This window comes from Clupea harengus, chromosome 26, assembly GCF_900700415.2.
Source record: "Clupea harengus chromosome 26, Ch_v2.0.2, whole genome shotgun sequence".
Classification (NCBI taxonomy): domain Eukaryota; kingdom Metazoa; phylum Chordata; class Actinopteri; order Clupeiformes; family Clupeidae; genus Clupea; species Clupea harengus.
The window spans coordinates 2,392,896-2,417,135 of NC_045177.1; the positions used below are offsets into that span (position 1 = coordinate 2,392,896).

Below are 24,240 nucleotides of genomic sequence, written 5' to 3' on the forward strand. Positions count from 1 at the left end.
TTTAAGCATAGTGTGTATTCTAACAATTTTAAAATAGTGCACTTCAATGAATTACAGTGCTTGTCTGAGAATGGTACATGATAAAACATATGGTCAAGGCTCAAACCTGATTTCACGAGACCCTCAAATAGGGTCTTAATGTGAACAAGAGCCTTCTTCTCTTGGTCCGTTTTAGGCACAATCGAGGTGGAAAGATCCGCTTTGACACCTGTGGCTTTAGTGCGGCAGAACAACAGGAGTGGGCACAAGCCCACTTGCTGCATTTGGAACACCTGTAGAATAAATGTTACAGTTGCTCAGGAAATCTCCAAATTCCCATCAATTTGAATTGACTGCACTGGAAATGATTCAAATTGTTTAGTAAACATTTCTATGCAAAGCTTTCTTCATAGCTTTTTTCAACTACAGCGCCCATGCAAAAGTAGGGGAAGCCAGCTGTCCGTAGGTTGGGGGAAGCCGCAGAGAGAGCCTCCTGCTGGCTCTGGAATAGGAGGGAGGAGTTAAGCTGGAGACCAGGAGAAGATGGGCAGTGACTGGCCATCACTGCCGACCCGCCAACTCAAGGGCGCTGTGGTTCAGGGTCGAAAGGCCCAATGAAAGCTGGACACCATCTGATGACATCATCTCAAGGGAGCTGTGGTTCAGGGGCGAAAGGCCCAATGAAAGCTGGACACCATCTGATGACATCATCTCAAGGGCGTTGTGGTTCAGGGTCGAAATGCCCAATGAAAGCTGGACACCACCTGATGACATCATCTCAAGGGCGCTGTGGTTCAGGGTCGAAAGGCCCAATGAAAGCTGGACACCACCTGATGACATCATCTCCTGAAAGCTACAGTCACTTCCTCAGTGACTGAAAGAGTAAGCACTACAATATATATGTGATAGACATTTCTTATTGTTTCTTCTGGTTTGGTCATTTTTAAACACATTTTGAACTGCCACCTCACAACCTACATGGGTGTATTTTTTAAACCCAAATCCATACCCTTGTTAATCAGTTGCTCACAAACTCACCAGGGCTGATGCCTTATCGAGAACCTTGGGGACATTGTGGCCTCGGACCATCTTCTGTGCCCACTCCTTTGTGGCCCTCGCCTTCACCTTCTCAAGGGCAGCCTTCTTTGGCTGTTCAGCACCACAAACCTTGCACCTCTTGCATGCCACCCAGATGCGTGCTTGGCACGAGATACACATTTTAAAGGTGGATCCCGGTATAACTGTGTATGCAGGAAGCAGATGACGTGGCACAATTATATTACACTCATACCTTTACATTAACAATACATTGCATCAGTCTTACAAGCATAATATATTCAAGAGCATCTTGAATGTGTTTGAGGGTGATTTTCAGTATGGGCTATGTACAAAATTCAAATATGTCTGTACATTTAGCCTATCGTGTCTTGGATAGTTCCTTATATGACTACATTGATGTTTCAATTGTGTAATAATTTACAAGATGTGTCATGTAATGTATATATATGTTATATAATGTGTCATGTAATTAACATTGTGTGACAATATACACAATGATAACATGCCTCATACGAGTTAAAGTTAATTCCACTCTTCCACTCCATATAAATTAATAGCATGCTATAATGATGAAATCAGTCGCGCCAATATCCAATGTTCGTTTGTATGCTAATGTCACTAGTGTTAATTTAAAAAGCAAATACCTACATTGAGAACTATCTGTCCGGCAAAGGATTAGATATGCTAATTTTCATTGTATTACACTACTGCTGAACCAGTAAATATTAGCAATTGTACTGCTTGCAAGCGCTTGCTAACATCAGCTAGCTCATTTGGATTTAGCTTTTATTTTGCCCTTTTTTTCTGTTTGTTTAGTCTTGATTCTCCAACCAAGATTTTTTTTTATTATTATTTCCAACTTCTTCTATAAAGTCGATCCTATAAAAGGTATCCTACATGGAACCGCCAGTCCTCAACTTTATTTCGTATGTATCACTACGAACTTGTATGTTAAAAAAATTCGTATACATATGTCCGACAGCTGATTGAGATCAGGCTGGTTGTAGAGGTTGTTCCTACTCTACCTGACTGTGTGTGTGTGTTTTCCCACACTGGGTACCTTCATGAGGCTTCTCTCCAGTCTTCTCTTCCACACACACACACACACACGCACACGTACACGCACACGGACACTCACACACACACGCAACACATTTGTGAGGCTACTCTGCAGTGTGTGCTACCATATTTGTTTTAAAGAGTTGAGGACCTTGTAAATGTTTTCCCACATAGTATTTAAATGCCAGTGAAAATGCCTTTACATATTGTAAACATATAAGAGGTCAGGCACATTTATGTGGACCTTCACTGCCATGTACTATCAGGTGATGTTTTAAAGACCCAGCTTGTTTAGAAGTTTTTCCACACTGGCATGAGTATCAACATATGCATTTGACAAATGCAAACTTCAGACTTCAGAATTCAAGCATTTACGTGGCCTTTCTTTAGTGTGCAAACGCTGATGGCATTTCAGACCTGATGACCTAGTGTATGTTTTTCCACACTGTACACATGCATATGGCTTCTCCCCAGTGTGTATTCGCATGTGGACTTTAAGATCTGAAACGCGGGGAAATGATTTTCCACACTGGGCACATTTATGATGCTTCTCCCCAGTGTGTACAAGCATATGCCTTTGAAGGTTTGAGGACCATGTAATACTTTTCCACACTGAGCACATTTATGAAACTTGTCCCCAGTATTCGTTTTAGGATTGAAGCATGGATTTGCTGGTGTTCCTCGAGTTCTCTCAGGACTGTGTACTGGATGAATTCAGAAAGAAGCTTCTCACCAGTGTTCTGTTTTTGATTAACACTAAGAGTGTGTGTTTCCTGGTGTTCCTCGAGTTCTCTCAGGACTGTGAAGCTCTTCCTGCAGACTGTGCAGTGGTACGGCCTTCCATTGAGTTGCTGGCTGAGTTCATCATTCTGTCCATGGATCTTTTGTTGTGTTCCATCTGGATGTTCTGATGCACCTGAAAGAGTTCCATATGGATTTAGAATGACAGACAGATGTTCTAGATCAGTGGTTCTCAAACTAGGGGTCGGCAAACGTTTTTTGGGGGTCGCGAAATTATCTTGCTGCCCTGTACATCAACATATTAGGCTTTGACATGCTGTATAGTCTATCAGAAATGGTGTTTTCTACATCAGGGTGGATAATGAAAACTAATATTGTCTCAGCAAGCAGTCTCATCATTCAAGATGAAACTGAATTTAGCCCTATAATATCCTGTCAAAATGTGTGGGGGGTCGCGAGACTTGGCAAATGGATTTTATGGGGTCCCCGGACAAAAAGTTTGAGACCCACTGTTCTAGATGCAGCAATTCATTGTGACCTGACAAGGAAATATTCCATTGTTTGGATGTTCTGGTACACCTAGAAGAGTTAGATTGGTCATTAAACTTGCTTTCCTGGCTCTGCATGGGAGCATGTTTGTGTTTCAACCCCCTTCACTAGTAAAATAAAATCAATTTCTTACTCACACTGACTTTGAGCTAACATTTGGTATAGTAACCACATCAATTGGCATAGTAACCACATCATTTGGCATAGTAACCACATCAATTGGCATAGTAACCACATCATTTTGCATAGTAACCACATCAATTGGCATAGTAACCACATCATTTGGCATACTAACCACACCATTTGGTATAGTAACCACATCATTTGGCACAGTAACCACATCAATTGGCATAGTAACCACGTCAATTGGTATAGTAACCACGTCAGTTGGCATAGTAACCACATCAATTGGTATAGTAACCACATCAATTGGCATAGTAACCACATCAATTGGCATAGTAACCACGTCAATTGGCATAGTAACCACGTCAGTTGGCATAGTAACCACATCAATTGGTATAGTAACCACGTCAATTGGCATAGTAACCACGTCAGTTGGCATAGTAACCACATCAATTGGTATAGTAACCACATCAATTGGCATAGTAACACCATGATTTGAAAAATTGACAGAGAACTGTCAGCCAATATGCGTGGGTTTGCTGGTGTTCCTCGAGTTCTCTCAGGACCGTGAAACTGAGGACTGTGTACTGGATGAATTCAGAATGAGGCTTCTCACCAGTGTTCTGCTTTTGAGTAACACTAAGAGTGTGTGTTTTCTGGTGTTCCTCGAGTTCTCTCAGGACTGTGAAACTCTTCAGGCAGACTGTGCAGTGGTACGGCCTTCCATTGAGTTGCTGGCTGAGTTCATCATTCTGTCCATGGATCTTATGTTGTGTTCCATCTGGATGTTCTGATGCACCTGAAAGAGTTCCATATGGATTTAGAATGACAGACAGATGTTCTAGATGCAGCAATTCATTGTGACCCGATGAGGAATGAGGAAATATTCCATTGTTTGGATGTTCTGGTACACCTAGAAGAGTTAGATTGGTCATTAAACTTGCTTTCCTGGCTCTGCATGGGAGCATGTTTGTGTTTCAACCCCCAACCCCCACATCATTTGGCATAGTAACAACATAATTTGGCATAGTAACCACATACACAACTGCCATTCCCACTAGCGGCGCTGCTGCGGTCCGAGAAGGAACTCCCACAAAAATGTAAGAAAAGCTTGGTAACACTTTACTTATTATTCCTCACTAATTCACAAAAATAAAAAACATCCAAGTTTCCTCTTCAACACAATTTCCTGGCTAAGAAAAAAACACAATGTAGCCATCCACTGTATCCCTTTAACCTGTAATAGTAACGACTTCATTAACTTTTTCAATAAAAAAATATTAACAACCTTCTTTCCACTCCCAGTCCCCCTTACTGACACTAAACCAGAAACACCCATGTGACCTGGGGTATTCCCAGAATCCTTCACACCTACTGACATCCCAAAATATACCTCCCTGATCTTCTCATCACAATCCTCAACATGCCTATTAAACCCTGTCCCTGAGAATCTGTTTAAGAACACTCTAGAACACCTTCTTAAGAACAGTCTAGAACACCTTCTTAAGAACACTCTAGAACAACCTCTAAGAACACTCTAGAACAACCTCTTAAGAACACTCTAGAACACCCTCTTAGGAACACTAGAACACCCTCTTAAGAACACTCTAGAACACCCTCTTAAGAACACTCTAATTGATGAGACTTTAGTTCAAATAATAATTAACTCTGACGCCAGGATATGTTCCAATATCTCGTCAAGACAGTGATCATCTAACCATCTCTTAAAAAGCCAAGCTTTGGCCCTGATTACTAATTACAGACCAGTCTTTCAGTCAGGCTTCAGAGCTCCACAGCATTGAGGAAGTTCTAGTCAAAGTTGTTAATGACCTACTTATTGCTTCTGATAATGGGTCTGTTCATCAGATGTAAGAAGTAGGTCATTACAGCCAAATGGAATATATATATATATATATATATATATATATATATATATATATATATATATAAACAATAATAATTGAAAACAAATATATATACACATTTAATAATAATAAAAATATAAAAATAACAACTATATAAATAATATAAATAATAATAATACAAATATAAAAATAACTCTTCTAGATCACAAAATGCAAGTGGGAATGTTTATTATTATTATTATTTGTATTAATATGTATTATTATTAAAAAAAGTTAATTTATATATTTGTATTATTATTAATTTTTTATATTTTTTATTTTTTATTTTTTATCTGCCACCATTTCGTTATCGCACTTTTGTGTGTAACTAACTTTTCTATTATATTTGAATTGCTTAAAAATGAAAACTACAATTATTGAAAATTATTAATGTATTATGTATTCAATAATGGTTATCCAGTTGTTATTTTCTTACACCACACACACTTCAAACCCATTGAAACAGCACTTAAACAAGTCACACATACACCTCTCTATCTCCACAGGTAAAATGTCCTGAAATTTCTAAAGGTTGCAAAAGCCTGGAGGTGCAAAGACATCAAATCTATTAGTCAATTAATGATGACATCAGACTAATAGATTTGACTCAGAATGCCCCCCTCCCACTGCCAGAAGTCTGACGTCATGATTAATTGACCATTGAACACAGGTCTTAGTGCATCAGTCTGAAATTACTTACTTTCCAGAGGACAATCATTGTGTTGTTGCTCATCCTCCTCTTTCTTCACTTTAACATCCACGGAGTCTTGGCATGTAATAATATGTCCACATTCCTCTTCTTTTATGTCCTCCTCTTTCACTATCAGTCTCAGGGGTACCTGGTGTGTTTCATCCCAGCCAGAGCTCAACGGCAGTCCAAGATTCATGTTAGCAAAGCACCAGAGATGATCCCGTCCAGAGTTCCCTATATAGTCAGGGAACACCACAAAGAAAAAAAAACAATGGCTTTCAAGCTCTGTTTTCTTCTTTGTAAAAGTTCCAGAGAGCGACTGGCACGTCCAATTCCGCCGGAGGAATTAACTTCTATATTGTTGCGGTAAGTTAGCATATAAAGATCTGTTGGGTAAGTGTTTACGTCAAGCAGTGTTTATCACAGCAAAATATGGAGACGAAATTGTCTTTACAGAATCAACATCGGCAACACGGTGGACTTCCCACGTGAACTCTGAAAGTTGGCAAACCAACCAGACAACTATGCATTACAGCCACCGTCTGGACAGGAGTGTGACTGAAGGAATCTTTCTCGGTTTGTCTCGTTGAAAAAGTATTACAATTGGAATAAATATTTGTCCCAATTTACTTTGTTTGGCCGATCTTCCGGACTAAATTCTCCACAGCCTAAAACATAAAACATCTTCAGCGATGTCACCACCACGTTACTGAGAAATGTAGTGTTAACGTGGTGGTAACATCGGTGTCTTTTGAATCAAATAGCCTTTCGGTTGTGAAGATGTTCTATGTTTTAGGCTGTGGACAATTTAGTCCGGAAGATCTGCCAAACAAAGTACTTTGGTAATCATTTTTCAACAACTCAAACCGAACTAGAGATTCCTGCAGTCACACTCCTGTCCAGGCCGTGGCAGTAATGCATAATACTGACTGGTTTGCCAACTACCGGGATTTCACGAGTAAGAACATTTCAGAAGAGTCCGCGGGAGAAGTTCACGGTATGTTGCCGAAGTTCCTTCTGTAAAGACCATTTCGTCTTCATATTTTGGTTTACTTGACGTAAACACTAACCTAACATGTCTTTATGTGCTAACTTATTTGAGGTACGTTTTAAGTAATACTTTGAGATCTAACGCTACTGTGGGAGCCAAACGAAGAAGGCTAAGATATCATGAACATCTGTAGCCTTTTTCATTAGCTCGTACTCGAAGATCTTTATGTGCTAACTTATTTGAAGTACGTTTTAAGTCACAGTATCATGACATCTTAGCCTTCTTCATTAGCTCGTACTCGAAGATCTTTATGTGCTAACTTATTTAAAGTACGTTTTAAGTCACAGTATCATGACATCTTCGCCGTCTTCGTTAGATCCCACAGTAGCGTTAGATTGCACAGTATTATAACATCTTAGTCTTCTTCATTAGCTCGTACTGGAATGTATCAGCCATAGGCAAGTGAGAGATGCGGAGACCGCGACAATATAGAAGTGAATTCCTCCGTGCGAAATGCGACGTCTCAGTTATTTATGTAATATCGCTCTCTGTAACTTTTACAAAGAAGAAAACAGAGATTGAAAGCCATTGTATTTTTTTTCTTTGTGGTGTTCCCTGACTATAGGAAACTGGATGGGATCATCTCTGCTTCGTTGCTAACATGAATCTTGGACTGCCGTTGAAACCTGGCTGTGATGAAACACACCAGTTACCCCTGAGACTGAGCGTGAAAGAAGAGGAATATGGACATATGATTACATGGCAAGATGAAGAAGAAAAGCCCATTGCAGATCTTCACTGTAAAACGGAATCAGACTTCACAGTCACTAAGCTCCACTTATAATGAAATACTACAGACAACCGTGGAGGTTAAAGTGAAGAAAGAGGAGGATGAGCAACAACACAACGATTGTCCTCTGGAAAGTAAGTAATTTCAGACTGATGCACTAAGAGCTGTGCTCAATGGTCAATTAATGATCATGTATTGATCTGACGTATTGTGATGTTTATTGAGACACAATTCTGTCAGTGTGCTGGTATTCTTTGAGTGTTCTAAAATATTTTTGTGTGATACCTTTCAATTTCCAGGCGTTAACGCAATATAGATTTTTTTCTTAATAAATGTGACCTGTTAAAATCACGTATTGATCTGGCTTTGTTGATGGATAAGTGGTGGGCAGATATGGCTGTTGAATGAAGTGCTCAGGTTGTTGCCCAACACTACTTAACCCAAACCAAACAACCATCTAATATCTAATGAATGATGTTAATTGCAGGGGTGTCAAAGGGGTATCTAGGGATGGCCCAGGATGGCAAAGGGGTATCTAGGGGTGGCCCTTTATGATGAACAGGACTAATGATCTGGCCTGATACTAAACCCCAGCGTGTGTGTGTGTGTGTGTGTGTGTTTGTAGTCGTTTTATAATAAATATAAGAAAGTTTCCAAGAGACTGTTAATTAAAATCACATAACGGCGTGCATATTGTCATTCTTGTTGCAGTCGTCCAAATGAACGAAGATACAATGTCACTTTTCAGCGGTCAAAACTGCAATGATGAAATAAAGGAAAAAAGTGAATTATGAATATATATATATTAGTGCTGTCAGTTAAACGCGTTATTAATGTCTTTAACGCAAACCCATTTTAATGCCGTCATTTTTTTTATCGCGAGATCAACGCGATTTTTAAATGAACGCGTTCTTTTTGGCCTGTGTAATAGGCTAACATTACGGTTTGAGTGAATGGTGAGCGTGATACGGCAAAATGGATCATAAAAAGCTTCTGAATAGAAAGTTTACTTTTAAAAGTTGTGTTGTGCAAAAGAAGCGAGCTTCACTGTTGTCTGAAAATGTCAACAGGCAGCTGGCTGAAACATATATATATATATATAGACATAGTATAACAGCATGCAAGCATAGTGTGCTGCACATTGTGGTTCAGATTAAATAAGAACAGCAAAACAAATGTATTGTAATATGATTATTATGATGAGCCAATGCATGTCATGATTTGGGGATGACATCAAGGCCTATGACTGATGCATTAAGGTAAACATACACATGCAAATTGTTATATAAATACTCAACCATTTGTTTTGATCTGTATTTGGAATTGAATATTTCCTTGTCAGGTCACAATGAATAGCTGCATGTAGAACATCTGTCTGTCATTCTAAATCCATATGGAACTCTTTCAGGTGCATCAGAACATCCAGATGGAACACAACAGAAGATCCATGGACAGAATGATGAACTCAACCAGCAACTCAATAGAAGGACGTACCATTGCACAGTCTGCAGGAAGAGTTTCACAGTCCTGAGAGAACTCGAGGAACACCAGCAAACACACACTCTTAGTGTTAATCAAAAGCAGAACACTTGTGAGAAGCTTAATAAATGTGCCCAGTGTGGAAAAGCATTTTTACGCAATGCAAATCTTAAAACACATATGCTAGTACACACTGGAGAGGAGCCTCATAAATGTACAGAGTGTGGGAAAACATTTGCACACCTTAATAACCTCAACAGACATATGCTAATACACACTGGAGAGAAGCTTCACAAATGTGCCCAGTGTGGAAAAGCATTTGCACAAGTTTCAAATCTTAAAACCCATATGTTAATACACACTGGAGAGAAGCCTCCAAAATGTGCCCAGTGTGGAAAAGCATTTGCACACGTTTCATATCTTAAAACACATATGTTAATACACACTGGAGAGAAGCCCCATAAATGTACCCAGTGTGGAAAAGCATTTACACAATATTCAAATCTTAAAACACATATGCTAATACACACTAGAGAGAAATCTTATAAATGTGCCCATTGTGGAGAAGCATTTTTAATCGTTTCACATCTTAAAACACATATGCTAATACACACTGGAGAGAAGCCTCATAAATGTACCCAGTGTGGCAAAGCATTTTCACAGATTTCAAATCTTAAAATTCATATGTTAATACACACTGGAGAGAAGCCTCATAAATGTGCCCAGTGTGGAAAAGCATTTGCACACGTTTCAAATCTTAAAACCCATATGTTAATACACACTGGAGAGAAGCCTCATAAATGTGCCCAATGTGGAAAAGCCTTTACAACCTCCTCACAACTTAACCTCCATATGCTAATACACACTGGAGAGAAGCCACATGTATGTGCCCAGTGTGGAAAAGCCTTTACAACCTCCTCCCAACTTAACCTCCATATGCTAATACATACTGGGGAGAAGCCTCATAAATGTGCTCAGTGTGAAAAAGAATTTTCGCACGTTTCAAATCTTAATACACATATGCGAATACACACTGGAGAGAAGCCTCATAAATGTGCCCAGTGTGGAAAAGCATTTGCACACGTTTCAAATCTTAAAACCCATATGTTAATACACACTGGAGAGAAGCCTCATAAATGTGCCCAATGTGGAAAAGCCTTTACAACCTCCTCACAACTTAACCTCCATATGCTAATACACACTGGAGAGAAGCCACATGTATGTGCCCAGTGTGGAAAAGCCTTTACAACCTCCTCCCAACTTAACCTCCATATGCTAATACATACTGGGGAGAAGCCTCATAAATGTGCTCAGTGTGAAAAAGAATTTTCGCACGTTTCAAATCTTAATACACATATGCGAATACACACTGGAGAGAAGCCTCATAAATGTGCCCAGTGTGGAAAAGCATTTACAACCTTCTCACAACTTAATGTCCACAAGTGAATACACACTGGGGAGAAGCCATATGCATGTGTAGAGTGTGGAAAAGCATACACTAGGTCATCAAGTCTGAAATGCCATCAGCGTTTGCACAGTGAAGAAAAGGCCACATAAATGCTCGAATTCTGAAGCCTGAAGTTTGCAGTTGTCAAATGCATATGTTGATACTCAGTTGATGCCAGTGTGGAAAAACTTCTAAACAAGCTGGGTCTTTAAAACATCACCTGATAGTACAAGGCAGTGTAGGTCCACATAAATGTGCCTGACCTCTTATATGTTTACAATATGCACACACAGGCAGCACAGAATAGGATGTCTCTCTTATTTACACACACACACACATGCACATCCTCATGCTCACACACACTCACACAGGCAGCACAGAACAGGCTTCATATTTAAACACACACACACAAGTGTGGGAAAGATGCAAGCAAATCAATCCTTATTGATCAGAAAAGATAATATTTGCACACACACACACACTTACATTTCTTTGTTTGTCTGTTTAATTAGTTTTCTTCTGTCTGTTTGCTCTCATCTGCAGAGGTATGACAGGGGGCATTGAGTGATATAACACAGCACACCGTTATGTTTATGTTTTTCATTATTCTGTGAAGTAAAAATGTCTTTTTGCTAAATGAGTAATATATCACAGCACATCGATATGTTTTTATTTGTCATTATTCTGTGAAGTAAAAATGTCTTTTTGCTAAATGAGTGATATACCACAGCTCACCGTTATGTTTTTTCTCTAAAATGTCTTTTTGCTAAATGAGTGAATAACACAGTCAATGTTATGTTTTTTTCTACACTGTCGATGCATGTTATGTACACCTTCCTGCCATTAAAGATACAGAATAAAGTGTAATGTATAGAAACCAAGCATTTGTTTATTTTACTCTATTATCACCTTGTAGTGAAATTGTAGGGCAACACAAATATTCTACATTCATTCACATTACCTCTGTTATTTTTAGAAACTTTTATCCCAAACAACTTCATGTACAAGTGGAGTAAGCCTGGCTGGTGAAGGTTAATTTGACTGACATCTCCGTAGTTAGCACAGGGTGAAGGTTCATATAATTGACATCGCCATAGTTACCACAGGGTGAAAGGTAATTTGACTGACATCTCCGTAGTTACCACAGGGTGAAGGTTCATTTGACTGACATCTTCGTAGTTAGCACAGGGTGAAGGTTCATATAATTGACATCGCCATGGTTACCACAGGGTGAAAGTTAATTTGACTGACATCTCCGTAGTTACCACAGGGTGACGATTCATTTAATTTAAATCTTCAAGATGAAGATTACTTACCATCAGACACATGGGTCTACTGACATGTTGTACTTAAATCATATTTTTTGTTAAAAGGTTGAATATCCACGCATTGTACTTGAACGTGCAACATTTCGGCCCTCAAGTCATCATCATGAAATATATCAGCTATCTGACCAGTCCTAAACTTCATCTGCATAATTTTTGGAGCAACTGCAGTTTTCCCTTAACCTTCCTGTGTCCAGCCCCTGGTGAGTGTCCCTGGTGCCAACTTGGGTTTTGGACGTCTTCTTCTACTTCCTGTGTCCACCGTCATTATGAGAGCACAGAGAGCACCTCCCTTCCTTACTTGCACTTCTATTAGAACTTAACTCACTTCTATTAGAACTTAACTCTCGCAAGTAGCGAGTCTCGCAAGTAGCGGATGCTGTGTGTGTGTGTGTGTGTTTGTGTGTATGTGGAGTGTGTGTGTACTGTATGTGGAGTGTGTGTGTGTGTGTGTGTGTGTGTGTATGTGGAGTGGAGTTTGTGTGTGCGTGTGTATGTGGAGTGTGTGTGTTCATCCCGTATTTACTACTTTATGGTACTAACAACATGGACGTGGTCAGATATACCCCACCTGTACAGGAAGTTGTTTGGGATAAACGTTTCTGATAATAACAGAGGTAATGTGAATGAATGTAGAATATTTGTGTTGCCTTCAATTTCAGTACAAGGTGATAATAGAGTAAAATAAACAAATGCTTGGTTCTAGGTTCCTTTACTTCCTGGGGGGGGACTGCAGGAACCGGGAACTCGCCTTCTAGTTTGGTTTGGTGTCCTTCAAGAACTGAAATAATGGTAATTAATCCCAATTTATTTCATGTAGCAGAGATTCCAAACATTCTAGGTATGGCATTCATAAATTGTTCATAAACATTCATACATTGAGGCACGTAAACAAATGCTTGGTGTCTTTACATTACACTTTATTCTGTATCTTTAATGGCAGGAAGGTGTACATAACATACTTTGACAGTGTAGAGAAAAACATAACGGTGAGCGGTGGTATATCACTCATTTAGCAAAAAGACATTTTAGAGAAAAACATAACAGTGACTGTGTTATATCACTCATTTAGCAAAAAGACATTTTTGCTTCACAGAATAATGACAAAGAAAAACATAACGGTGTGCTGTGTTTTATTACTCATGTGAATAAGAGGCCTGTTTTGTGCTGCCTTTGTGTGTTTGTGTGTGTGTGTTCTCCAATTTGTACTAGCATGTTCTTTTCAAGATGTGAGGAACTACTACATGCTTTTCCACACTGGGCACATTTATGAGGCTTCTCTCCAGTGTGTATCATCATAGAGTTGAAGACCTTGTACATGTCTCTCCCCACACACACACACACACACACACACACACACACACACACACACACAGGGTTGAAGACCTTGTACATGTCTCCCCCCCCCCCACACACACACACACACACACACACACACACACACACACACACACACAGGGTTGAAGACCTTGTACATGTCTCCCCCCCCCCCCCACACACACACACACACACACACACACACACACACAGGGTTGAAGACCTTGTACATGTTTTCCCACATACTATGTGCCAGTGAATGTGCCTTTACATAAACATATAAAAGGTGCGACAATACAATATTTTTCAGTTCAGGAACATTTAGGTGGACCTTCCCTGCCATGTACTATCAGGTGACATTTTAAAGACCCAGCTTGTTTAGAAGTTTTTCCAGACTGGCATGAGTATCAACATCAACAATCAAGGCTTCAGAATTCAAGCATTTACGTGGTCTTTTCTTCACTGTGCAAACGCTGATGGCATTTCAGATCTGATGACCTAGTGTATGCTTTTCCACACTGGGCACATTTATGGAACTTATCCTTAGTGTCTTACCATGCCATTGAAGATTTGAGGAATATGTAAATGCTTTTTCTCACTGGGCACATTTACGAGACTTCACTCCTGTGTGTATTAGTCTATGTTTTTTAAGATGTGAAATGAGTGAAAATGCTTTTTCACACTGGTCACATTTAAAAGACTTCTCCCTAGTGTGTATTAGCATATGGACGTTAAGTTGTGAGGAGGTTGTAAAGACTTTTCCACACTGGGCACATTTATGAGGCTTCTCTCCAGTGTGTATTCGCATGTGGGTTTTAAGATTTGAAATCTGTGAAAATTCTTTTCCACACTGGGCACATTTATAAGACTTCTCCTTAGTGTGTATTAGCATATGTGTCTTAAGATTTGAAACGTTTGAAAATGCTTTTCCACACTGGGCACATTTGTGAAGCTTCTGTCCAGTGTGTATTAGCATATGCCTTTGAAGATTTGAGGTACATGAAAATGATTTTCCACAATGTGGACAATTATGAGGCTTCTCTCCAGTGTGTAATAGCATATGTGTTTTGAGAAGTGAAAGGCGTGAAAATGCTTTTCCACACTGGGCACATTTATGAAGCTTCTGTCCAGTGTGTACTACCATATGCCTTTGAAGACTTGAGGAACATGTAAATGCTTTTCCACACTGGGCACATTTATGTGGTTTCTCTCCAGTGTGTATTCGCATGTGGATTTTAAGACCTGTAACGCGTGAAAAAGCTTTTTCACACTGGGCACATTTGTGAGGCTTCTCTCCTGTGTGTATTAACATATGCCTTTGAAGATTTGAGGAATATGTCAATGCTTTTCCACACTGGGCACATTTATGAGGCTTCTCCTCAGCGTGTATTAATATATGTGTTTTAAGATTTGAAGAATTGGAAAATGCTTTTCCACACTGGGCACATTGATGAAGCTTCTCCTCAGTGTGTCCTACCATATGCCTTTGAAGATTTGAGGAATATGTAAATGATTTTCTACACTGGGCACATTTATGAGGCTTCACTCCAGTGTGTATTAGCATATGCTTTTCAAGATGTGGGTAACTGCTAAATGCTTTTCCACACTGGGCACATTTATGAGGCTTCTTTCGAGTGTGTATTAGTATATGCCTTTGAAGATTTGAGGAACATGTAAATGCTTTTCCACACTGGGCACATTTATGAAGCTTCTCACAAGTGTTCTGCTTTTGATTAACACTAAGAGTGTGTGTTTGCTGGTGTTCCTCGAGTTCTCTCAGGACCGTGAAACTCTCCCTGCAAACTGTGCAGTGGTACGGCCTTCCATTGAGTTGCTGGCGGAGTTCATCATTCTGTCCATGGATCTTTTGTTGTGTTCCATCAGGATGTTCTGATGCACCTGAAAGAGTTCCATATGGATTTAGAATGACAGACAGATGTTCTAGATGCAGCAATTCATTGTTACCCGATGAGGAATGAGGAAATATTTCATTGTTTGGATGTTCTGGTACACCTAGAAGAGTTAGATTGGTCATTAAACTTGCTTTCCTGGCTCTGCATGGGAGCATGTTTGTGTTTCAACCCCCTTCACTAGTAAAATAAAATCAATTTCTTACTCACACTGACTGTGCACTAACATTTGGCATAGTAACCACATCAATTGGCATAGTAACCACATTTCTTGGCATAGTAACCACATCATTTGGCATAGTAACCATATAATTTGGCATAGTAACCAAATCAATAAAAAAGGATTAACAACCTTCTTTCCACTCCCAGTCCCCCTTACTGACACTACACCAGAAACACCCATGTGACCTAGGGTTTTCCTACTGACATCCCAAAATATACCCCCCTGATCTTCTCATCAAAATCCTCAACATGCCTATTAGGCCCTGTCCCTGAGAATCTGCTTAAGAACACTCTAGAACCCCCTCTTAAGAACACTCTAGAACCCCCTCTTAAGAACACTCTAGAACACCCTCTTAAGAACAGTCTACTTCATCGGTTCCCAAACTGGGGTACGCAACTTTCAGACGGAAACATCCTTTTGTGCATCAAAATCGCCCAAATTCCCCTGTATTTTGCCCTGCACGGCTGTATTTATTTCTACTAAACACAACAACGATCGCAATGATGAACAAGCATTAATTAAAAAACAAAATCACTGAGAAAATGTCACGTCTGTGCTGAACTCCGCTCCGGCCACGCCCCCCTTTTCAACAGTTGACACCTCCTACAGCCTGTCAAATGAATTCGCTCATCTTCCCAATCGCCTGCAAATAATGTTTTTTTAGTCTTATGTTCTGTTGATGGCTGGCAAAAAACAACCTTAGAAGGTTTGGGTCACTTGTGGCACATATTATTCACTAATTTTAAGCCATCAATGTACCTCAGGGTAAACAAAATGAGCCGAAACGAAATTCGTTTTTTTTTTTTTTTAACGGGGTGGGGGGGGGGGGGGGGGGGTCTGGGGGGTACGTAGCTGGAGATTGAATGTCTGAAGGGGTACGGGACTGTAAAAAGTTTGGGAACCACTGGTCTACTTGATGAGACTTTACTTAACCCTCTAATCACCATAGCGGCCGCCGACGGCATGTTAGAATATTCACCATAGCGGTCGCGGCCGGCCGCAACTTTTAAAGACACAGTTTTTATACTTCAACATTAATTCATGAAATAATACCCCGCTAGTGGATACATGAACATCTAACTTTTATTTTGAAACCGGAAACTGGGTATGCTGTCATTGACTTTTCTGAAGTATTTGTTAACTAAACTTCGCTACTGACAGATCGCTTCGGGATTACATTGTCTCTTGCAGTAAAGGCTAGCAATCAGAGACGTCTGCATCTGTCCTCACTGGATGAGACCATATTTTTGTGCACCAATGACGACGACTAATCACGTTTGTATGACAGTAACGATCCTGTTTGAGAAGTCAAAATTAAAAAAACGTATTAAAAATAGTAATATAAGTATCCTCCTGTGTTTTTCTGACTAGCTAACTCCAGTAACGTCTTCGTATGGCGGTCACTGAAAAGTGTTGGTTTACAACTAACACCAGCCTCATCGCAGATATAGACAAAAGACATAGCTAGATCAATGAAATTTGAATGGATTGTAAACACATGACACTTTTATTTGCAGAGATATGAAACATTTAATAATTGGTCTTTGAGGACGTTCAATAAAGCTAATTTTCACGTTACCTCACTTGTGGAAATGACGGTCAATTAGTGACTTTCACAACGTACGAAGCAAGCAGCCGCGTCTGTGGGTGAGAGCTATTTTGGATCTATTTGGATCGTCATCTCAATTTCCATTACTAGTTTGCCAGCTGACTTGCTAGCTATCTACACATTGACTGAGGTAACGTTAGTTTGAGGAGTTCGAGCCAGTCTGAGGAGTTGGTTGATAGCCAGCTATTGACTGCATCAGCCTCATCACTTACTAAACTGATCAGATTTAGATAAATAACATGTATAGTAAAAACAAAATAGTCACTTTGTTTCATTCTCACTTCTAATTATTCTTCGTTTGTCTCTACTAGTTATTCAAATCCCTCCTTTTTTTAGCTGTAAGCTCATGGTAACAACAGTAGCTAAAGACAATCAATTGCAAGATAACCATTTATAATATATTTAAAACCTCATATTGGAAAGGTATTCAGCAGATTATCCGACAACCAGCTAGTAATATGTTGTGATGTTAAATTTTAAGATTGTACAGCTTTTAAGCTGTAGAAAGCCAATCACACTGAAATCAGTGGTCATATAGGACCATGGTATAGGACATAAATACTACATCAAATGTATAGTAGATGTGCTATAGTTTGTCCGTATGTAGTTCACACTGGGATATTGAGCTGATGTTGTGACATAAAACAATTAAAAATGGGTGAAACACTAATGGCATCCACTGTGATGGCTTACAATAATAGGATAGTTTTTTCTTTTATGTGTCAGGATGTCGGGTTTTCCAGCTCATCTGAGGGTAGAGAAGTGAGTGAGGGTGCTGTGGCAGCAGAGAGGAGTGAGGACATGGGGGAGAGAGGAACAGCGAGAGGCCTGATGAGCGTAAGGAAGCTTCAGTAGGACAGAGTAGGTTTCTCACTAACGGAATTGAAGATAAAAAGTTGTCAGCTTACAAGTGGTGGTGTTTCTAGGTAGTCTGACATTAGATCTATTACTACCCTCTATCCCAAACCAAGATCATCTGCCACACACCCCTCTTTGCCTGTTTATACATTGAATGCTAAACAGTATCCTTTCAGGGAGTCACAGAGACACCAAATCTTAATACCCCATCTGTCGGGTTTCTTAGGCATATACTGTTTCCAAAGTAACATGCCGTCAAATTTAATCATGGCCTCACCTACTGAAAGATTTTTCCATGGTCGAAGAAGTTTAAGGACGTTCTCCTGGAGGACACACATTGCAGTTTTTACCATGTCAATACCATGTACACTTTTTCCAAACTCTTCACACAGTGGTCTTAACAGATGCATACCTCAGCATATCAGTTAACCTTTGGTGCAAAATGCACTACAACCACCAAAACACTTCATACTTCACTTAAAAGTGAGTCATGCTGCCGTAACTTTAGCAAATGTTCTCTCTCAGATTACACCGACCAAAAAAACACTAACAACTTGAAGCATTGCCAATTGCAAATATAGCATGTTGCATTGCATCTTGGAAATACATCAATCCAAGCAAAGTATCTGAAGACAGTGTTCATATGTTAGTTTGCTTCTCACAAAAAATTCAATTGCATTCTTCAATCACTGTCTTTCACTGATAGCCTATGATTAACATATAGAGCAGTACTGTAATAGTGGAAACAACTCTTCAGGAACATCTATGCTTGTCTTCTGTAGAGATAGTAAGAAGTCTGCAAGCCAAAACAACTAAAATAATCTAAATAAACTTTCTGCTAAAATAAGAATACTTTGTCTAATTCAAGCATATAACTTATTTTTTCTGTCCAAATACAGCATCTTTACATCTACAGTAATCTAAATTACTGTAAATTAGATTTTGATCTGAAAGTTAACTGTTTTGAACAGAGTATCTAAACATCAGCAAAAAATGCTGTAGTTGCACAGCGCTTTTGCTGGTAGTGAACATTGACTGAGACAGGTATCCATGAATTTCGGAAGAAGTGGTCATTGACTGCATTTGTAAATAAGAATAGGGGCAAGTATCCACAGTTTGGTTCACATAGTCTACTGGTATGCTCGATGGGTTAAGTGTTTTGGGAATGTGTACATGGTATTGAGACGAGACGAGAAAAAACTGTAAGAACAAACTTTTCTGTTGGTTTGTAGATACCAGTTTTGTGTAGCAAGATTGCCAGGTGTGATAAGTGGTACAGTGGTTAGTGTTGTTAACTAACAAGTAGCTGACCTGGGTTCAATTCCTGGGCTATGAAAGATGATATTGTAAATCACTTTGGATAGACATGTTTGTTTTAGTTCCCTTTTTGGGTCACTTTGTCTCATTGATGGCCCATGCCTTTCATATGCAGCAGTAATAGTGGGAAAATGTCTTCAGTGACACCTACATCTATATTTTACATACATGTACATTTCAACGCAAATGCTGTACTGCAGTATAGTTGGTAGCAAGGCTGCAAACAAACAAAACAAAGATGGAAACTAAATACATTTATGAATACATCAGTAAAAACAAAATCTTTCTTATTTCAAGTGTATAATTTAATTTGTCTGAAGATACAGCATCTTTCCTTCTACAGTGATCTAAATTGTGTCTGGTTTTGAACTGAAAGTTAACTGTTTTGAACAGAGTATCTAAATATCTGGGGGAAAGAATGCTGTAGTTGCACAGCGTTTTGCTGGTGGTGAACATTGACTGAGACAGGTATCCATGAATTTTGGAAGAAGTGGTCATTGACTGCATTGTGTATCTAAGCAATGGAAAAGTATCCCATTTAGTTCACATAGTCTACTGATGTGCTGGATGTGTTAAGTGTTTTGAGAAAGTGAACATGGTATTGAACCAAGTGTGAAAATGATTGGAAAAAACTGTAATGGTCTCACTTTCTGAAGCTTGTCACCTGAGTCTGCTATCCTTGGGTTTGAACAGGGTACGTATCTGCATAACTCCTCATACCTATTTCGTGGCATGGTGTCTGCCACATAGGACACTTGTAAGGCTGGATCAGATGAACAGTAGTCAAGATAAGAGGGTAAATGATGGATACCCATGCTGATGTTAATTCTCACAAACACCTTCACCTCCTCCACAAATGTATTGCACAAGGATACATTTGAAGAGGCATAGAGGTTGGTGTTTTCCACCAAATTAGCAAAAATGTTGGTTATCTGTATGGTTTAGTAGTGTTAATATTTTAATATTTATTTTCATATTTATTTATTTATTTACAAAATATATAACAAATACTAATTCAATACATTAAAAGGATATTAAATCTAATAAATACGTCTGCAGTACGGTTCAAAATTTATGAATTTGAACTTTAGGGTGTATGTAAAGCTATGTATTTTAATATTTGTAGATGTCACTAATACATATTTGATATCATATTAACAAACAATTTATGCCCTTTCAAACAAAACAAACTTGTAATTGTAATTTTTCTTTTGTTTTCTAACTGTAACTGTTTGTTTACAGGATAACAGAAAATAAAGGAATTCTCCGTTTTTCGCCGTAATTTGCTGCAGTGTTCTAGAATTCTATTGGGGTATAGAGGGTTAATAATAATAATAATAATAACTGCTAATAAGAATTAACTCTGATGTCAGGATATGTTCCAATATCTCATCAAGACAGCGATCATCTAACCATCTCTTAAAAAGCCAAACTTTGGCCCTGATTACTAATTACAGACCAGTCTTCCAGTCTTCCAGTCAGGCTTCAGAGCTCCACATTTTTTATCTATATTTGTTTTTTCATTATTATTGAATTTTTTTCAGCCACCATTTTGTAATGACACTTTTGGGTGTAACTAACTTTTCTATAACATTTGTCTTGCTTAAAAAAGAAAAATACTATTCATGAAAATTATTAATTTAATATTTATTCACTTATGGTTATCCAGTTTTTATTTTCTCACACTCACTAACCCAAACCCACTGAAACAGAACCTAAACAAGTCACAAATACACCTCTCTCTCTCCACAGATCTCCAGGTCACATTTCGTGAAATTTCTAAAGGTTGCAAAAGCCTGGAGGTGCGAAGACATCAAATCTATTAGTCAATTAATGATGACATCAGACTAATGGATTTGACTCAAAAATCTACAAGAATGAATTGACCATTTAACAAAGCTCTTAGTGCATCAGTCTGAAATTACTTACTTTCCAGAGGACAATCGTTGTGTTCTTGCTCATCCTCTTTCTTCACTTTAACCTCCACTGTTGTCTGTAGTATTTCATTATAAGTGGAGCTTAGTGACTCTGTGAAGTCTGATTCCGTTTTGCAGTGAAGATCTGCAATGGGCTTTTCTTCTTCATCTTGCCATGTAATCATATGTCCATATTCCTCTTCTTTTATGTCCTCTTCTTTCACTCTCACTCTCAGGGGTACCTGGTGTGTTTCATCACAGCCAGGTCTCAACGGTAGTCCCAGATTCATGTTAGCAACGGACCAGAGATGATCCTGTCCAGAGTTTCCTATGTAGGCAGGGGAAAAACACAAATTAAATATAATGTAATATAAAAATATAATGGCTTTCAATCTCTGTTTTCTTCTTGAAAAAACAGAAGAGAGAGCACATTACACATCTCTCAACCACATCTCTTACTTGCGTAGGGCTGAAGCATTCGAGGAGGCAGTAGGACCTAACATGTTATGATACTGTGACTAAAAACGTACTTCAAAAAGGTTTGCACATGCAGATCTGTTTATTTGGTGTTTACCTTTTTATCATAAAGGTTTAGTATCAGGCCAGATCATTAGTCCTGTTCATCATAAAGGGCAACCCCTAGATACCCCTTTGCCACCCCTAGATACCCCTTTGACATCCTGTGCCACCCCTAGATACCCCTTTGCCACCCCTGCAGTTACCATCATTCATAGCTATAAGATGGTTGTTTGGTTTGGGATAAGTAGTGTTGGGCAACAACCTGAGCACTTCATTCAACAGCCATATCTGTCCACCACTTTCCCATCAACAAAGCCAGATAAACACATGATTTTAACATGTTACATTTTCTTAAGGAAAAAAAAAATCAATATTCTATTAAATATATATTGCGTTGACCCCTGAAAATTGAAAGGTATCACACAAAAAGATTTGAGAGCACTCAAAGAATGCCAGCACACTGACAGAATTGTGTTGGTCTCAATACACATCACAATACAAGACCATTGAACACAGCTCTTAGTTCATCAGTCTGAAATTACTTACTTTCCAGAGGACAATCGTTGTGTTCTTGCTCATCCTCTTCTTTCTTCACGTTAACCTCCACTGTTGTCTGTAGTATTTCATTATAAGTGGAGCTTAGTGACTCTGTGAAGTCTGATTCCGTTTTACAGTAAAGATCTGCAATGGGCTTTTCTTCTTCATCTTGCCATGTAATCATATGTCCGTATTCCTCTTCTTTTATGTCCTCTTCTTTCACTCTCAGTCTCAGGGGTACCTGGTGTGTCTCATCACAGCCAGAGCTCAACAGCAGTCCAAGATCCATGTTAGCAACGGACCAGAGATGATCCCGTCCAGAGTTCCCGATATAGTCAGGGAACACCACAAAGGAAAAATATACAATGGCTTTCAAGCTCTGTTTTCTTCTTTGTTAAAATTCCAGAGAGCGACTGGCACATCGCATTACGCACGGAGGAATTCACTTCTTATAGTCACGGTCTCCGCATCTCTCACTTGCCTATGGCTGATACATTCCAGTACGAGCTAATGAAGAAGGCTAATATGTTATAATACTGTGCGAGCTAAGGCTACTGTGGGGTCTAACGAAGACGGCTAAGATGTCATGATACCGTGACTAAAAACGTACTTCAAATAAGTTAGCACATAAAGATCTGTAAGGTTAGTGTTTAGGTCAAGCAGTGTTTATCACAGCAAAATTTGAAGATAAGTAACCAACATCGGCAACACACGGTGGACTACTCTGACATGTTTTTACTTGTGGATTTCCGGTAGTTGGCAAACCTAGCAGAAAACTTTGCATTACTGCCACCGTCTGGTAAGGAGAGTAACTGCAGGACTCTCTCTCGGTCCTTGTGGTTGAAAAAGTATTAGAGTTGGAATAAAGATTTCTCCCAGTTTACTTTGTTCGGCAGATCTACCAGACTAAATTGTCCACAGCCTAAAACATAAAACATCTTCACAACTGAAAAACTATTTGATTTAAAAGACACACGTTACTGAGAAATGTAGTGAAACTGTAGTGAAAGTGAGAGAGCGTGGCGAGGGAGAGAGAGAGGGAGAGAGAGAAGGAGGGATGGAGAGAGAGGGAGAGAGAGAGGGAGCAGAGGGAGAGATAAGGAGACAGAGAGGGAGGGAGAGAGAGAGGGAGAGAGAGTGAAGGAGGGGGAGGGAGAGAGAAGGAGAGAGTGAGGTAGAGAGAGAGAGAGGGAAAGAGAGAGGGAGGGAGAGAGGGAGGCAGAGAGAGAGAGGGAGAGAGAGAGGCAGATAGAGAGAGAGGGAAAGAGAGAGAAGGAGAGAGAGAGAGGCAGAGAGAGAGAGAGGGGGGAGAGAGAGAGGGGGAGAGAGAGAGAGATGGAGGGAGAGAGATAAAGCCTCCTGGGCATGCCTCCGACTCCCAGCATGCACAGCAAGAAGCAACTAACAGTCCAACCCCCCTGTTCTGACATGACATATTTAATACCTGCTGTATCTGTAGATTGCCTGCAGGACTAACAGCACATCAATACAGTGTGTGAGTCTGTCTGTGTGTGTGTGTGTGTGTGTGTGTGTGTGTGTGTGTGTGTGTGTGTGTGTGTGTGTGTGTGTGTGTGCGTGCGTGTCTGTTCGTCTTGCCCATCACACAGGATTAACGAGACCAATATCACAGGACATGTCTGTTTGTCTTGTTCCTGGCCCGACATGCCTTGCCACTGATCCAGCCTGACCTTTCACAACCAATCAGAGACCCAGCTTGACCTTTCACAACCAATCAGAGAAGGCCACTGACCCAGGCTGACCTTTCACAACCAATCAGAAGGCAGTGCCGGTGCACATTTGGCCTCGTAGGCAAGCTTCACTCCAGGAAGGGTAAGGGGACACTCACCAGGTGCTGGACACAGGAAGGGTAAGGGAAAACTGCAGTTGCTCTAAAAAT

The 24,240-nt window shown here is 39.6% G+C and overlaps 3 protein-coding genes across 5 annotated transcripts in view; 1 reads left to right on the forward strand and 2 right to left on the reverse strand.

Annotated features, from left to right (window-relative positions):
- The window catches only part of LOC116219712 (zinc finger protein 184-like), a 33,984-nt gene that overhangs the window by 567 nt on the left and 9,177 nt on the right, over positions 1-24,240 (reverse strand). Inside the window, exons 3-6 of the mRNA XM_031563451.1 lie at positions 4,127-4,309; positions 2,831-3,013; positions 1,018-1,220; positions 107-272 (exon numbers count right to left, since the gene is read on the reverse strand). Coding sequence (XP_031419311.1) covers positions 107-272; positions 1,018-1,220; positions 2,831-3,013; positions 4,127-4,309 — 735 coding nt within the window. The remainder of the gene's footprint in view (positions 1-106; positions 273-1,017; positions 1,221-2,830; positions 3,014-4,126; positions 4,310-24,240) is intronic.
- LOC116219811 (gastrula zinc finger protein XlCGF57.1-like) overlaps positions 7,031-24,240 on the forward strand; it is a 69,513-nt gene continuing 52,303 nt past the window's right edge. The window contains exons 1-3 of one of the 2 annotated variants that reach the window (XM_031563725.2): positions 7,031-7,102; positions 7,722-8,020; positions 9,295-11,096. In XM_031563725.2, coding sequence (XP_031419585.2) covers positions 7,864-8,020; positions 9,295-10,811 — 1,674 coding nt within the window. In that variant the 5' untranslated portion in view covers positions 7,031-7,102; positions 7,722-7,863 and the 3' untranslated portion in view covers positions 10,812-11,096. Of the gene's footprint in view, positions 7,103-7,721; positions 8,021-9,294; positions 11,097-24,240 lie in introns of those variants that run through there. The other variant, XM_042703901.1, reaches the window with a different exon arrangement.
- LOC105894913 (zinc finger protein 708-like) lies at positions 13,885-23,095 on the reverse strand. Of its 2 annotated transcripts, XM_031563697.2 has the most exons (3): positions 22,353-23,095; positions 21,301-21,615; positions 13,885-15,353 (listed from the first exon to the last, which is right to left on the reverse strand). In XM_031563697.2, the coding sequence occupies exons 1-3, from the start codon at positions 22,630-22,632 to the stop codon at positions 14,050-14,052; spliced, it is 1,899 nt and encodes a 632-aa protein (XP_031419557.1). In that variant the 5' UTR covers positions 22,633-23,095; the 3' UTR covers positions 13,885-14,049. The 2 variants fall into 2 exon arrangements, with proteins under 2 accessions (XP_031419557.1, XP_031419558.1); XM_031563698.2 differs by lacking the exon at positions 21,301-21,615.